General features: G+C 42.2%; 2 protein-coding genes across 7 annotated transcripts; one reads left to right on the top strand and one right to left on the bottom strand.

Annotated features, from left to right (window-relative positions):
• Positions 1-10: 10 nt before the first annotated feature.
• Positions 11-14,770, bottom strand: LOC135483279 (protein transport protein Sec24C-like). Of its 6 annotated transcripts, XM_064764040.1 has the most exons (22): positions 14,669-14,770; positions 13,917-14,070; positions 13,417-13,537; positions 12,990-13,185; positions 12,456-12,825; positions 11,944-12,413; positions 11,458-11,694; positions 11,041-11,179; positions 10,780-10,895; positions 10,419-10,546; positions 10,001-10,192; positions 9,645-9,855; positions 9,188-9,256; positions 7,410-7,677; positions 6,977-7,122; positions 6,619-6,757; positions 6,147-6,341; positions 5,502-5,540; positions 3,019-3,122; positions 2,761-2,848; positions 2,332-2,525; positions 11-2,135 (listed from the first exon to the last, which is right to left on the bottom strand). In XM_064764040.1, the coding sequence occupies exons 2-22, from the start codon at positions 14,044-14,046 to the stop codon at positions 1,995-1,997; spliced, it is 3,693 nt and encodes a 1,230-aa protein (XP_064620110.1). In that variant the 5' UTR covers positions 14,047-14,070; positions 14,669-14,770; the 3' UTR covers positions 11-1,994. The 6 variants fall into 6 exon arrangements, with proteins under 6 accessions (XP_064620110.1, XP_064620081.1, XP_064620091.1 ...); XM_064764011.1 differs by having other exon boundaries at positions 11,944-12,825; XM_064764021.1 differs by having other exon boundaries at positions 11,944-12,825; positions 14,588-14,724.
• Positions 14,771-14,813: 43 nt separating this feature from the next.
• LOC135497303 (alpha-(1,3)-fucosyltransferase 11-like) lies at positions 14,814-17,431 on the top strand. Its single transcript, XM_064787100.1, has 2 exons — positions 14,814-16,255; positions 16,500-17,431. Exons 1-2 carry the CDS (start codon positions 14,901-14,903, stop codon positions 16,672-16,674), a joined length of 1,530 nt encoding a protein of 509 aa, XP_064643170.1. The 5' UTR covers positions 14,814-14,900; the 3' UTR covers positions 16,675-17,431.
• The last annotated feature ends 266 nt before the right edge of the window (positions 17,432-17,697 follow it).

The following is a 17,697-nucleotide window of genomic DNA, read 5'->3' as shown; positions in this document are numbered from 1 at the left end:
TTAAATTATATCATTTATTTTTAGCATTTTTAATTTAAAATGTACAGATGAAATATTGACACTATTTGATGAAGAAAGCCTGTTCAAATACTAGGTAGTCTGAGCTGTCTTCAACTGACTGGAATAAAGACAATTCAACCTGAACCAAGGAAAAACAACTGAACATCGTGCAGATAATAAGCTCTGGGTTTCATTTCAGACTAAGTTGACTGTACAAGCCTTGTAGAGATTTGTTGTCCGGTTGATAGCAGCACCTTTAAGACAAGAGATAGGTGAGACCCTTAGTGTGCACACACTACAATGGCCTTTGTGGATTGATATCAGGTTCCATTGGTCTCAGCTGATACAGACACAGTACATGAAACTGTAAGAGGCAACACTCTTGGATTGCTTTTTAGTAAAATAAGCCCGGGTTCGATGGTCTCTAGAGAGCAGTAGCCACTCTTTGGTCATTCCTTCACACACCCCGGTACACTGCACATATAGGTTGACTTGCTTCATACAAAATAATTGATCACATACAATTTTAACATCTGGAACTTCAAATAGAGAGGACTCTGAAAGTGCCAATGGGGCATACTGCTTTCAAGACTGTTGAATAGCTAGGAGGAAAAGAGAATGTTTCAATGTGAGGCCCTTATTGAGCCACTGCCAGAGGTAGTCCATCCACCTTCTACTTCATGACTCCCCACATCCTGGCTCTCACAGCATCACCCATCAAATTAACTCTAAACAGCACCAAAATACATTAAACTTATGAGATACACATGTACAATGAGAAATAACCTACAAATAAACTGTACACTATAATACACGCGAGTGGCGGCATATTCCATGACCCATGACAACAAAGATAATTGGTTAACCTCTTTTTTTGTTTTCAGTATTCTAATGAAATATACTCAGTGTAGTAACAGGTGATACAAGCTCATGCATAGTTAGAAAGTAATGATGGAGCAAGCTGAGATGATACATGTAGGACATGTCTGGAGATAGTCTGACCATATGGCCATTAGAAATGGAATGCCATCGTCAAATCAAGCCGAAACACACAGGACTGAAAAACAGTTCCTCTAGGAAATTAAGATTTTGATTCGAGTAAGAACAGCTTGCTTGATGACATTGTCATGTACATATCATAACGAACAAGCCCTGTATCATATGGTCTGCTTTGCTTGATGACATCGTCATGTACATATCATAACAAACAAGCCCAGTATCATATGGCCTGCTTTACAGAAAACAAACAGAAATGAACCAAAACATTTCATTCCATTTACTAACATTACAACACACTCATTCAGCTCCCACAATCCCCAAAAGGAAAGGAAAAATGTACGTAGCAAGAAAACCCATTGTTTCCAATAATCACAATTTATCAATAAATACAATATAGCGTGCAGCATCACTGCAAATTGTAAACAAAATCTGGAGTGTCATGAAAATGGTCGGCAGGAGGGAAATATTCAGGGGTTAAATATCTGTTTAAGTTCACATGAGGCATTACATATTCTTGTCCAAAACTGTGTGCAACTTACTGTCAAATGGCCACAGCGTAAAAAAAGGTGAAATCTCCAACCTGGAAGGTGGCTGCACAAGAATCATAACAAGACATAACCAACTCAATATAAACACAGATGGATGTGGTGAACATGGTTTTCAGATATACGATGATTCATTATTTGTTACCGCCACCAAAAACAAACATTTCCCACTGAATAAGATTTTAGCACAAGATGGTATATCCGACATGTCATTGAATGTAGTTATCACTAGACTAGATGTGCCAAGATGCCCCACATACCACAACTCGACGAGAGGGGTAATCTGGAGAGTTCCCCACTGAATGTTACATGGTGTCACATCAGACTGCCCAGCCATCCATCCCACCACACCCCCATCGCTCCACAAGGCAACAGGGGACTCCAGGCACTCCATCTGATCTTGTCCATCAGTGACGTTCACTGTCTTTTTAAACCTGACACTGTCCATGCTCAGCTCATCAAGTTGCGTATTTCTTTGTGTATATGACAGAGATATTCCACGTATGATGCTGTGCCGTTATTCCCTCGGTCCTCGACCAAGAAGTGTTGGAACCACGGTTCTAGTTTGTCCCGCTGTCGCACTATCGTCATCTGAAAGAGAGACGACAAAAACCTCGTACATTGCAAACTTTAAAGCGTTATTTTTCCACCATGAAAATATTCCTTAAGTCTATTCTCAGCATCAACATCTAGCATTTGAGTACACTCTTTCCAGGACGGTTAATAAAGTAACTACTTGTCAAATTGAAAGAGTTACGAATCGGACATTACCAATGCAAGCTCTTACCTTCATAAACCTATTTCTTTCTTTTCGTATTTTGTGAACAATTCCTCGAATTCTCTGTGACAGTGGATTATCAAGTTCTAGTAAGAGGCCCTTATCGATGTCAATCTGAGCGAGTGACTGCACACCAAACACATCATGAACCCATTGGGGATTGATGTTATGGCCAAGCCACAAGAACATCGATATTCCATTTTCTGGAAAAGGAGAAGCAATATTGTTTAGACGTTTAACGTACACTACTCAAGACAGCACATCGTCAATCATCCAAGTCTCATGTTCACTCTGGTGAGGGCAAGTAATACATATATCAACAAGAAATGATCATATGCAGTGTAAAAGTTCAACTTTGAACAACTGACCATAACTACTGATTCCTTGACTGGCAGATTTTGTTATCAAAACAAGACAAGGATTGATTGGTGAGCTTACCAAGCAAGTATGCTCCGTCTTCCTGTAACCGGTCGACTGAACACCTGATCCCTGTTGGAACAATCCTTGAGCCAATGTCAACATCATGCTGAAAGGATAACAAGCAATCTAGTGGTTATGCAAAGAAACAAGTTTTGGGGGAAGCTGAGAAATGGCTGACTCTTTCTTGCAATTTGACGTTTCTAGAACTGTGTGGTTTACTGTTATTTGTCAATAGTTACCAGTACCTTTGTTGACAAGTGAATGACTCCAACTTACCAGTGGCATGAGCCTGGGATAAAAGAAGGCACAAGATGCCGACACATCCATGCTGTTGATGAGATGCATCAGGTAGCTGCGGTCGTCTGTAGAGATGTCAGCAGCTGAAACAAAGTCAGGAGAGATTTAGAAACAAAAGGAGAAATCAGCAATAAAAAGATACACCAGATCCACAATATGAAGCCAGGCTAATATCCCAGCCATAAAAACACACACCCAAGGCAGAGTTTGAGATTGATTAAAGGCCTTGAAGACAGACTCTGCTGACTTTCATGAGTTTGATTTAACTGCTATTCCTGATTTCAAAATTGCTTTTAGAGCCAGTGCGAACATACCACACGAACTGGAAGGTTACACGTATGCTTTGAGGACATCTTTCACACTGAGCTAGTTGCTGAATGCAAGCAGTAGGGAAGCTGTGTGTCATGCAAGAACGGTGGACAAGTTGCATGCTTTCCCAAACCGACCAAAATCAACTCACAGGACATCATAGCAATTCAACTGTCTTCATCAAAACACTTTCTCAGTAGTTTTCAACTATCATCAACTCAATGAAACTAAGTTGACTTTCCCCACAATCACCAAAAGTAAAATAAAAGCAAAATAGTCACAAAAACCACTAACATTTAGAGTACCACCGATGACAACAATAGAAATACTGTTCAGCAAGTGATACTCATGAAGAAGACCCACACACCCAACACAGATCAACTTACTGTCAGCAGTAAAGGAATACTGATCAAACTTCTCATCACGACAAGAAAGAGATTGCTCCAAGATATCGGACTCAGAAGACCCGTTTCTTAAAATACGTAGCTCACAAAAACCTAATTTTAAAAGGAGTCAAGGCTTGTGCATCTATATGGTATGACTTTCCCTGGTGAAACTTATACTGCCCAAGGCTATGCCTACCTCTTGAAAGAAATGTTAAGGATATCATGAATGGGACCACAGCAATGTTCTAGGTATGGGGGACATGACAGGGACCATTCTAAATCATTCTAGATCTAAGACTGAGTGGCCACAGAAGCGTTGTGATCCTAAACCAGATTTTTTGAGTGTACAGCTACATTCTCTGTAACAAGACACAGGAGACCTCCAGCTCAGACTCTCTCAACCAATATGCGTCAAGAACTACAGCTTTGACAAGTACAGTACTACACTGTACAATGAGAACATAGTGAAGTGACAGGACAAGCATCTTGACAGTCACTACAACACCTCATTCCCAAACACCTCGCTTAGCTTTTTTGTCCAGTCCACGAATTCTTTCTGGATGGGCGAAAAAAGGATATGGAGTCATCAACATTTTAGTAGATATGCCATCATCTGACATCATTATCATTCATAATATCACATCAATTAGGTCAATAGGTGTGTTATGAACATCACAAACGAGGACTTCTTGCTACAAGTCGGTGTGAGGGAAGTGACTTTTTTGTTGATTTGTTAAAAACACACTCATTGCATTAGTTTTAGCTCACACTGGAGAACCTTATTTCTCATTAATGTTGGCCTTATAACATCAAGGTAGAGTAGAAGAAACAGGAGAGGTTTCAAAATGTTAAGCCAAACTGATGAATCTTGCTAAAACATGCAGATCAGTTCAGGGCGGAACTAACAAACACAGATAGTCTTCAAACAGTTCTATTTCTAACAAAAGGCCCGAAGATCGGCTAGTTATAGACGCTGACTGCATCTACAGGATGCTTGGAGAAGGCACAAGTCACACTCGAGACGGAAGCAGCTACATCATGCTCAAAGTGCAATGACATCATGCGTCAAACTCCTTAAGATGTTTTTACTCGGCTGATGAACTGAGAACATGGGTTGATTGATGCTTGTGGTTGCCTTATCATGGTAAACAAATCAATGTTATGATCACACCTGTCTAAGATGTCTGACAAACTGATACCTAAACCCACAAAGACCCAACGATCCCAGACCATGCAGTGTCAAAGCCCTCGAAACCCGAATGAGTAAAGATGCCAAGAAGCCTGCAGCTTTGCAAAGAAATAACAACTAACACGGGACCAAAGGAAGTGGTTCGGATTGGTGCCCTCCGTTGAAATGATTTTCAAGAATATATTTTAGTTAATAGTTCTGAAATAAAGATCATCAGTGATAGATGAAGGGTTGCAAGGCAAAAACGCCAAAAGCTATATGCATTGGACTTTTGTTTTGCCTTGGACCCATTCAGATTCAGTCTATATCTTTGGTATACTTGCAAGTATAAAGGGACTAATAGTTCTTGAAAACCATTTCATGATTTTTCTAACCATTCACCAGATGAAAGTCACAAGGCCTACTCAGAGTTGCAGAACAGTCTGACCTGACATCGACAACAGCCGAGCACTGTTGACCAATGATATCATCAGAAAGACCACTGGATGGAGGCAGCTTTACATCAAGTCATGTCAGACTTTTGCGTAACTCTGAATAAGCCTTTGGAAGGTTGTTCTATCTAGCATTATACAATCTACCTTCAGCAGTCAGTGGGGAGAATGTCTGCACTGGGCCAGCTGAAAGTGATTGAGGAGGTCATGAAATAATGGAGAGACGAGCTGCAACACCTTCAAGCTAAATCCCAGTTTACCAGTCAACACATTCAAGGACCTGCGTCAACCTTTAGCCCTGGTGTGTGAATGGTCACTAGTCTATCATTAATGTAAGCAAGGAGGAAGGTCCCAGCTAAGTACAACTCTCGGTCAGGTCTTCTCTACTGATGTTATTCATCAATCCTGACAACATGTTCTCACACTATGATCGAGACTTCAATACACAGGTGCAAGAGAATCGAAACAGCTATACATCCAATTTGAACTTAAAAAACGTAAAAAATGGCAATGTGGATTAGAACATAAGACTGGTGACACCAACTAAAGCATAAACCATGCACACACCAGTTGTACATGTATCGCTTCAATAGGAACTACATGCACTCTCAATGGATGACTCACTTAATCACCAAAGCCTTTCAAAACAAACAGGATGGGTTAGCAGTAAAGAGATGATCAACTTTGTGATTGAAATCATACTGTATGTACAATCCAGCTCTCTTTAGATGGCTTCAGCCAATAGCGTCCCCCAATGAAGTAGTGATATATTAGAAGAGTCCCTCTACTTACTCCCTTGCAGCCCGTCACTCTTGATTACACAGTTCGTATACAATGGCAGCAGCTTCATACACTCGGGTAAGATCAGTTGTCCCGCAGATGAAGGACTGGCACATTTTTTCCGGTAGCAGCCTAAGATGTTAGCACACATGTTCATGATGTGTTCCCGAACCTGCTTTGGACCACTGCTCAAAACAGTACGGATTGCTGGAACAAGAACAAGAGCTAACATTTTAGCAGAACCAGCAATACCTGCTTAACAGTAACGTGGAAAAGAGTCCATAACAAGTGAAAAGTTAACAAGGCCATTTCCAAAATGCCCCAAAGGCAATCAGCTCAGCTTTCCTTTAATTTGAATAGTCGGCCACTTGTGCCTTTCAAGATCGCCTCTTTGGCATACTTTTCAATGGTTTTAAGTTAAATTTGATAGGATTATGGGAACAGAATCGAAATGAACTACAGTATATTGTTCAGAAAAACATACCTTGTTTAGCCAAAATGTTGATAAGTGCATCGGTCTCCACATTTCTGAATAAGTCAGCCATCATCGTGCAACAGTTAAATGCCATATTATGCACACGCAGTCTCCTCTGGCCAGTAGTACTGGTATATAACACAGCAACCTGGGAAAGAGAATGACAACTGTTAGGGTAGAAGGATGGTATCTATCCAGAGAAGAGAAAGAACCAAATGGATTTGGAGATTTCTATTCCCACCAGGTGATGAGCTGGCCTCGATATTTCATTTTCCTTGTTCACTCATGGTGCAGTTGACCTGGTTCCTCCTTATAGCCACCCTTTTAACTTCATTTTCAAAGACAGTAATCTCTCAAGTTGTCTAACCTGTGTGTATGCTCCATCTGTCTCTGATAGCTTGTCATCATGTTTGATTTCTACGCTGATTGCCTTGTCACAGTCCATGGTGGCCAGCTCAACGTCAGTCGTATTTGACATGTAAAAGTTTCCAAGGAAATCAGTGGGCCGAATACCTGAAGAAAAACAAATATGAACTTAATCCATTTCGAGATGGCTACAGAATACTTTCACCGAGTCCACAAATACAAACATTCAGGCAATTTTTTCAAGATAAGGTTGTGCAACGGCTTTGCAATCTCAGAGTCTTTCACAGTGTAAACATGAAATATGTGCTTCGAGCACCCTTCTGCTGTGCTACTCCACGAAGTATTTCTCAAAGAGTCATGGTTGCATTCAAGGCACCTGGGTGAAGACTCCCTCTCAGTTGATTGTGATTCACAACCCCGAAGACAATCCTTACCTGTGCTGGTCCGTACTCTCATTATCGCATCAAACGCAATCGGACGCTGCACGTTATTCTTTAAATCCTCAATGAAGCGATCCCCGTCCAAGTCTGCCTGGAAGTAGGTGTATTTGGAAATCTGTCCGCCGGTGAGCTTGCAAACTTCACTGATTGTAGCGACATCTATGTAAGAGTTGGGGAATAAATACATATCAACAGCACATCCGGCAGCCACACAGTCCTGGCCGAGCTTGGTGTAGAAGTTGGTGCTTGGTGATAGAATGGTCTGCAAGTAGATAGAGAGGAACACTATGATATAGGTAGCACTCTCTGTCACTCAAACATACAGAAGGTATTTACGCTTGGAGATTCATGTTAGAACCAGTTACTCTGCAAACTGTTGATGTTTTCCCCCATGAAATCGTAGCACCTCCTTACAGGAGAGGGTTACCTTGCAGAAGCACAAGACGTTATTCATGTAAGGATTTAATGAAGGATTATTATCAGCATGCTTCTTGAACCATGCCACTTGCAAAATCTCACAGGAAAACAACACAAAAAAGGCTCAATTTCAAACTATTGACACCAACTGAAATGATAGATATTTATAACCTTTAGGAATGGGAACGTATCATGCTAACTAGTTTTCAGTATCGGTATGAACAACTACTTTATAGTACATCAAACTCAGATCACTATAACTTTCATGCTAACTGTATTATGACAACAGAAAGTCTCACAACTAGACACCTCCTTCTGCATGCCATCCACCCGCTCAATAGATGAGAAGTTATGTTTGGGCAAACAGTGAAATCACACTGGAACCAGGGGGCTTGAAATTGAATTACACAAACAAAATACAGAGTAAAGCATGTTGAAGAAAGATGATTCATTCAGGACAGCAGTGAACAAAATCAGCAGTAAATAGTTTGAGGGGCGAGAGGAGAGTCTTAGAATCAACAAATGAAAATAATCGACAGCAGGAGCAGAATGTTTCATGTTTCAACATGTTAATGTGAGAGGCCTGGTTTGATAAACATGTAAGATTCATGCTGTCACTTGTCACGGTTAATTAGTCAGGAACATAGACGTCAAGTGACATCAGGAATCATATGTAGCCCGCTCTTGGAAATGACTAGTTTGTTGTAAGAGACACGTTACAAGTGACAGTGTAAACCCAGTCAAGGGATGTGAAAAAGCAACAACAGAAATGAAACATTTTAGAAGCAGTCCAATGTAATAGTTAGAACAAAGAAGCTCAATCCAAACAAATGGAGATCTAGAGGACATATTCCTCCAGTATCTGTGCACAAGATGAATCCTGACACATGACACAAAAGCACGTCACTCCTCATGCACCGCTACCAAAAATGATAACAAAATAAGCAAAACTTCATCCTTTTCAAATGATAAATAACGTTTTACATAACCAAATGTAATGAAGCAGGAGTTGAAAATAAACTATCACCACAAAATAGCAACTGAGGTTCTGGCCAGTAAATAGAACTTAACTACAGCATAAGGTACTAAATCAAGTTAATGTGCAGTGTGAAATCCACTTCAGTATATGCATTCAATGAGAGTGCATACTTCTCACTTCTAAAATGGATTGTGATATGAAGGGGATGAATACACCAATGACCATCTATGATCCGTGAGAATCCCACTCTGTTGTCAGCACCAAAAGGTTTCACCTAAGGGGAATCACAGTAGAATACCACAACCCATTGTAGTGACTACTAAGAAACCATTGAAAGCCTGGTTGGCCAATGCAGAAGGAAATGATATGATTATACCCCAACAAGTGCTGTAGTAACACTGTCTTGGCCTAGTTTGCCCACCATATCGACGGGCGATAGCAAGCTCTGCAAACAGACAGAAAATTCTCTCACTTTTTTCTGCACTATTGTTTACAACAGACAAAGAAGACAAGTAGAGTTGAAACTCCATCAGTACAAAGGCAGCACTTTCTTAAAAATTCAAAATGATATTTGCCAGCGTATTTTGGAGGCATTTTTTAGCTTGCCAAGCCCTGCAGCATTTACAACCCAACAGCATCTCACACTCTCTGATGGCCTCAACCATCATGCTGCCAGCAATGACAAGGAGCTTGCATAAAGTTGGCAGCATCACAACCTCAAACAACATCCATCAACAGGACATAAGGAATATGCTGTGTAGTACACTGTAGTTAATTGAACAACTTCATGTTTTTCCTTGGATGAAAACCATTTCACAATTTCACCAACTCACCTTCTCTTTCTCAGTACCAAGGAGTTTCCTGTCGTCACGATTCTTGAGTTTGCCAGGTGCCTCGGCCAGTGGGAGGGAGGTGTGGAAGAGGAACAGCTTGCCAGTACAGTCAGCGGACTTGAGGGCATCAAGACCAGCCTGGATCACAGGGCCAAGGATGGTCTCAGTTTCTCTCGTCTCTTGGAACATCGCAGGAATTTGTTCTAGCAGGCTGAAAGTCAAAATAACAAAGTCAAGTGAATTGCTTAGAGAACATCCTCTGGGACTCAAAGCGGACACAGATTATCCACATGTTTTGCCAAAGGGGCCCAGGAAAGCCAAGAAAATGAAAAAGAAACCCGAACATACATACTGACCTGTCAATAACAGCTTCCGACTCGGATAGCTTGACCAGGAATCCATCAACAAGTGGTACAAACACATCCTGGACATCCGAGACAACTAACATCTGCGGCTGGGCAAGGCAGCCCTTCACGTTGTAGAAATGGATGACATTGCTGTACGTGGCAAACCCAACACGGATTTCAGACTCCTCCATACCACTTTCCCTGCAGAACAAAGGAACTTATTACTTCGCTGTGATCAAACTGGATGCAAAGTTTGCCTCTGTCAGACCGATTTGATGGGTCACATTATTGACAGTCCTTTGCATGAAGTGAAATCAAATGGTAACAGTACTGCACTCTGGACAAATTCTAATATGTCTAACACAATCATCTCTAGAAAAACTGTTTCAACTGCTTTTATCAAAAAAGTGACATTACGCTGACTTACTTTGGTAAATTAATGAGCACATCATCCTTGAGTCGCTCACAGATCAGGTGAACCAGGCCACTTTTGACTGCATTGTAGGAGACATCGATCATAAACACAAATGCTGGTGGTTTGGGAGTTTGGTTATTCTGAAAAATCAACATTGCTGATTAGCAACAGGATCATCAAACATGGTAGACAAAACTGAATAGCATCTCTAGCCTTAGAAAGCCTCTTCTCATTCGGTCGATTACCAATACCATCAGAACTGGTGTGTAGGGCAAGAACAATGACTCAAGTCTCACAACATTTGACATCTAAAAATATGACCTGGCCCGCGACAATGTCATTTATTCAAATTAAAGTAATGAATAAAACCTACCCTACAATATTCTTTAGTGGCTACAAACTCATAGGATCCTAGACAAAGTTCTGGCCGGTCATAACTATCCACTCTTCTACCGGTATGATCCAAATGAGCAAAATACTCAGCCGGGACTGAAAAGACAACGCAAAACCTTGAAGATTTTCATTCTGTTATTTAAATTTGCATTCTTCATCAGTGTTCCACCCAGAAACACTGAACCCAAGGAGTAGACACCTACAAGTCATCATGAGAGATCTTGAACAGAACATTGCCTACCTTCTGTTGAACATGTACAGAAACAACACTGGAATCTGCGGCCGCCATCAATGAACTGCATGTATGGATTCATATAAGCTTTACATCTATTGCAACGTACAGGTCCCATCTCACCAAGATCAACCAGTGGTAAAGGTCGCTGAAAGACAGGAATCATGGAGATGAAGCAGAATCTAATCATCTACATACGAGGGCATCACTGGTAAACTGTCCAAGTTGTATCTACTGTGACTCTTCACAAGTCTCTGTCTCACTGAGAAAAATTTAGGGGTTAATGACATCAAAGGATGGTGAGAACAATTCTTGCTCCTCTCAGAGCACTATCGTAAGGCAGAGCAGTTTCTGTATAAACAAACAATAACATGAAGTCCACTGCCTTTTCGGACATGACAACTGGCGAAAAGTAAGTAACCTCACCTCCTTATCATCCAGCCTAGCGAACGGTGTAATTGTCATAGCGATTGGTATATGGCACTCCTTCTGCATGTCCTGGGTACATGGTAGATTATACATGGTCGAGCGGATGAATCGTGGATTTGCATTCCCAGCATCTTCCGTATGGAAGTCTGTGGTAACCAGAGGTGGTACCTGGCCGCGGGAATTCGTCTGGAATACACCACCCCGATTCCGACGGTCATCTTCTATTACCTGGATCTACAAGGGAACATTGGCATCCAAAATTAGACAAACACAACAATCTGTGACTTTTGAATTTACACTAACAGAACATGTATGTATTCTTGTAATAGAACATCAACATCACCAAACACTTTGTCAACAATGACAGGTTTGTTTACCCTTTTATATTCAGAAAATTTGGTTTGATGACTGAACACATAACCACTCATCCAGATTTTCGATGTCCTTACTAATCAAGACACCTTTGTTAGAGTAAGCACTTACCGGACTAGGCATCTGGTCAGGGTCTAGTCTCCTAGGCTGCTGTGGTTGTTGCGCAGGCCTGGCTTGATTAGAGAATTGAGGATACTGGCCTCCCGGTCCTGGCATTGGGGCCTGCCCTTGTCCTGGCATTGGTGGCTGCCCTTGTCCTGGCATTGGTGGCTGCCCTTGTCCTGGCATTGGTGGCTGCCCTTGTCCTGGCATTGGTGGCTGCCCTTGTCCTGGCATTGGGGGCTGTCCAGGCAGCGGTGGCTGTCCCTGATTCTGCATGGGTGGCATTCCAGTGGGGGTGGTTGGTAGGACTCCCGGTTGTCCCTGTTGACCATACATAATTGGAGCAGCGTTCTGGTTGTACTGAGAGGTTGGTGGCATTCCTTGTCCTGGTGGCATTGACCCTGACATGGGCGGCATTCCCGGTCCTGGTGGCCTTGATAGAGGTGGCTGACCACCCCGCTGCATTCCACCCATAGGAGGTTGAGACCCACCCATAGGAGGTTGCATTCCTCCCATTGGAGGTTGCATCCCTCCCATTTGTGGTGGCATTCCACCAGATGTAGGCGGCATGCTGCCACTAGCAGGCGGCATTCCAATGGATGAAGGCATGTTGCCACTCGTAGGTGGCATGCTAGACATTGACGATGGCGGCATTCCCCTCATGGAGTTTGGTGGCATACTACCCATGGAGTTAGGAGGCATACCAGCCATGGATGAAGGAGGCATACCCATGCCTGGAGGCCCAGGTCTTGGTCCAGGAGGCCGTTGGCCAGGCATACCTTGCTTCGGAGGGCCCATCATGCCTCCAGATCCAGGAGGGCCTGCCATACTCGACGGTGGCATTCTCTGGCCCATCCCTTGTTGAGGTGGCATACTGTTTGGTGCTCCGACCTGAAATGAGACAGATTTACCATCACATTAACACTTGGAAAGTATGAGAAACAGACAAATGCATGAATGCAAGAGATGTTCACATTGTGAAAAATAATGATTTTGAATAAATTGTATTTTGTAGAAACTGCATGCACACTAAAGGCTGCAGAGAGGACACTTACTGTCTGTCCTGGTCTAGGAGGTCCTCCAGATATATTCATTGCATTCATCTGATTTGTCATCTGACCCGTTGACGACGGCGGTCCTCCCATCATAGAGGTTGGTGGGCCACCTCTCATTTGCTGCTGGCCGGGGGCAGCCATTGGAGAGCCTGGAAATTGCCCTGGGCCAGGAGGTCTCTGCTGTGGGCCCGGCCCTCTGAAAAATGAAAATTTTGATAATCATATACATGAATTGTACAACAGCTCCTACCAGAGGCACGAGTGAACTTCTGGCCTGTCTCATCCAGGGTCCTGTCACATCCAATGCCAGTTGCTTCAAACTAGTAACTTCCTAAAGTGCTAAACAGGGTGACTTCATTACAAGGAAAATTTTTAAGTTTTTCCCTGTTTTCTGAACATCATTTTCCGGCCTTACTTTTGAACATACCTCTGAGCACCGTACTGATCCCCTTGTGGCCCTGGGTACATACTGCCATTCTGTTGAGGAGGCTGACCACCAAACTGCTGGGGTGGCATTCCTGGTTTCATTTGTGGTGCCCCATACTGACCTGGAATAGAGAAGTAACATTGTGTCACTCCAGAATCAAAGCAGGCTCAATGTTGTTTGACAACGGTTGGGTGGTTGAAATGTCAGGTATTTCATGTATTTCTTCAAGACTTGAGCCAGTAAGGACTTTCTACAAGCAACTGATATCATAAACCGACATCTCACAAGATTTATTCAAATAAACCCAGTCACTAAAATCAATAGGAATTACTACAATGGTAGGTGTCAGGCTTCAAATGCACACCTTATCATTATACAAGTGGCACATATCTATAGGAAGATCACCGACAAGTCAAACTTTCATTTTCAGTTCAGCTTTTCAGAGAATCTTTTGGCATTTGCCTTCATTTAATCCTTATTGAGAGAGAACTCGCACCAACCTGGAGGGGGACCAGATGGTCTCTGAGGTGCTGGACCGTTGTACATCTGACCAGGTTGCGGAGGTCTCTGGCCCATCATACCACCAGGCCCTGGTGGGCCAGGGTTAGCACTGCCATATGCTGGATTCATAACATTGATGTCCTAGGCGAAGTTCTGAAAAGAAATACGCAATTATGATATTGTGATGAAGTCTATTGATGTCAAAAATAGGAATGGTCCAAATTGTACCAAATGGTATTCAAAAACCCACTTATTTATACCCCACCCACAGTCATGTCTCGACACAATATTTCGGTCAATAAGTTTGTTTGGGTGCCGACTAGTCATGCGACCAATCACCTGCAACAAAGGGTCACCGTGGTTTATGGCACTGTCCGAAGTGAATGCATCTTAGCCTACCCTAGCATGCTAGCTAGGCCTTCTTCCAGCGTGTTCCGAGTGTGCACTTTTCTTTTGTTTGGGTTCTGAGTTCTGGTTTGCCTTTGTCGAATCAGCAAGCAGCTTACATATTCAAACCACTACCGGGACAAAAAAATGACCACAACCTATATCCATCATATGACAATGACATGTCTCATGAATCGTGAACAAAATGTACAGTGGTCGGCAATGCATTTCACAGGCGAAAATCTCAAGGAACACCGGCTGTTCAGTATGGGTCCTTTTTTACCTGTAAAACAGGGCACACAATCGTCGTTTTCGGTACGTCGTTTCTCCGTTGATGGAATATGATATATAACACAATATTTACCGATATCAAGTACGGATTAGTTGTTTTTGACTGATATTTGGCGGTGATTTTGTCAACTTCGCCACGTACAGGAAACTTATAGCCCGTATGGACGCATGCGCAGTCCATGCCACGTCGGCAATTCGCGGTGCATTGTGGTCTAAAATCCAAGATGTCAGCGCCCATAAATAGGAAAACAAGCGGTACGTGGCGATGATGATAACACATATTTCTCGTCTCTACTGCCACCATCATGAGAGGCAATGGTGCTGGTCTGTTGCTGGTGCTTTGTGGAGTCTTACACAATTTGGAAATGACGATCGCTACGCATGACATCAACGATCAAGAGGTTTTTGAACCCCACACGTCATCAAAACAAATCTTGAATGTGGCTTCAGGAAATGTGTCGTCAACAACAATAACAACAAAGGATGGAGTTGATGTGTCAAATGCTGATGGAGATGTGCCACCATATGTTAGGGATACACAGATCGATATTCCGACAATTCTCTGGTGGACACATAGACTATTTACTCACAAGGAAAATTCGATTCTTCAATGTCCTAAAGCGTCCTGTCGTGTGACAAGCAATCGTAAACACTTGTCTCGTGCAAAGACACGTGGGATCATCTTTTATGGGTCCGATTTTGATAGCGAAGAGCTGCCAATTCCACGAAAGAAACACCATGAATGGGCTCTTGTGCATGAGGAATCGCCAATGAATAATCACCTTCTGACTCACACCAACATGATTCGTCTTTTTAACCACACGAGTACGTTCAAGAGAGAGTCTGATTACCCCTTGACTTTGTACTCACTGCCGTCTTTACATTATCTAATTGAAAGGAAGCCGTTGTCTATAGATGTGAAAAATAAACACAGGAAAGACGGACTTGCTCCTGTTGTTTATATCCAATCACACAGAGGCGTTGCTTCTTATCGTGATCCCTATGTTGAGGAACTTATGAAATATATTCCTGTTGATTCGTATGGTGCTTGTCTTCACAATAAGGATTTACCAAAAGAACTGATAGACCCAGTGGAACATATGGGTAGTCCACAATTTCTTGACTTAATTTCAAAATACAAATTTCATTTGGCATTTGAAAATGCTTTATGTGATGACTACATGACAGAGAAACTTTTCAGGGTCTTCCACGTAGGAGGTGTTCCTGTCCACTTGGGTTCGACAAAAGTTAGAGACTGGATGCCTGATGAGCATTCTGTAATAACTGTTGATGACTTTGCATCGCCTAAAGATCTTGCTGAATATTTACTAAGACTTGATTCTAATGATGAGGAGTATGAAAAATACTTAGAGTATCGGAAAGCTGGTGGGATTACAAACTCGTTACTTGTCAACCATATGAAGAATAGACCATATGATGACAATGATCCAAGAAAGTATAATTTTCTTCAGGGATTTGAATGCCATGTTTGTGAGAAGATCAGCGAGAGATTCCAGAATGAGAAACAACACCATGCTGACCCGAGTGTTCCATTGATGCCACCAAGGATAGCCCACTACAGCCACCTCAACTGCCACCAACCACACCCACATCCATCTCTAGATCAAGACCAAGTTCTGGAAGATCTCAAAGAAAAAAGGTAATTGGCTAGGGGGGTGATGTGTATTCCAAACTCACCAGAGTGATGGGGAGTCTGAAAGATTGGTACCATAGTAGTACCACCCCTTTAATAGATTTTGGAGACTTAATTTCTCTTTACCCTGTGTTATCTACACATGTATCACCCAGTTTTGAAAATGATCCACTATTACTGCAGACCTCTTACTAAAATAATTGCATCCCATTCTTGCTGTTGTTCTCATGGTCCATGTTTTGTACTTCAGAAAGGCTAGCCAACCCGGAGAACTTGGCCGAATTGACTGGATCGAGGATTACTGGCAAGCCTACAGTAAAGCTGTTGCTATCAATAAGATGCTGCAGGTTGGAGAGACCAATCCGGGCAAGTTCAATGACTACTGGATGGAGGCCATGAGAGAGAGACCAGGGCAGGAGCTTTAGGATGAACTTGTCCCTGTGGATTACTCGAAAGAGACTGGAAAAGAAAATGTGTCTCAGCCCATTTTGTACAAAAAAATTTAATCTATAGGTTGATGAACATTGATTTTTGTAAGGGTAACCACTGTAACATGATAACACTTGTGTGTTACTGCTCGACTGGTCACATTACACCAGCTTTTGGTTGTTTCAGTGTTGGAGAGATGGCAGCACTGTGATATTCTTAGCACAATCGTAGGTTTTTACAATGACGTAAGTGTTGCTCAGTTTGGTCTTGCCAGAAGGTGGAAGTCGGCTCCATAGACTACAGATATCTATGTTAGTGTTTTTACACTCACTCTTCCATGGTTTCACATGTGGACTTGCAGATTAGATTATATAAAGTGCTTCCATTAACCTAATGTGTTCATTATCAGCCCACTGATGACAACTTTTCATATTACTCTGTGTGTGTTTAACCAGTTTTGGTATTTTAAAAAGTATTACTTAAAACAAAACCATTATTTACAGTGGTGATAATCAAAACTTAGATTACAGTGGAACCTCTCTTAGCGAACACTGAGCAGGACACCCTTCCTATGAGGACACTGATTTGGAACGCCCAAGTTGGGTGTGACAAATACAGAGAACTACCTGATTACAGAGGTCAAAATGAATAGAAATGGACAGAATGGGATGGCTTCCCTTACAGAGAGGGTGATTTTAGATTCCACTGTATCAGTATTAGAATAGTCATAAACAAATATATGATGATTCGTTCGTTTTATCTTTTGTTTTTCCTTGACTTCCTTCATGAGATCGGACAGTAGTGGATAGGGCCTTTGAAAGTAGATATGGCTTTAAGGACTTTGCTTGGAGACTGTACAACAAGAGGGGTAGAGGACAAACTAATACACAATCGACAGTTTTCTGGGTCAAGTAAACTGGTCAGTTTAGCTTGTCTTCTACACATAACTGGACTTGACTTGCATGTGTCCAAGCTATGAGAAGTATGGTGGTGACCTAATCGGTGCAATGAAGACATTG

This window comes from Lineus longissimus, chromosome 1 (assembly GCF_910592395.1).
Source record: "Lineus longissimus chromosome 1, tnLinLong1.2, whole genome shotgun sequence".
Lineage (NCBI taxonomy): Eukaryota > Metazoa > Nemertea > Pilidiophora > Heteronemertea > Lineidae > Lineus > Lineus longissimus.
Note: the sequence above shows the minus strand (reverse complement) of the source record. Positions and strands in the feature narration are given on the sequence as shown.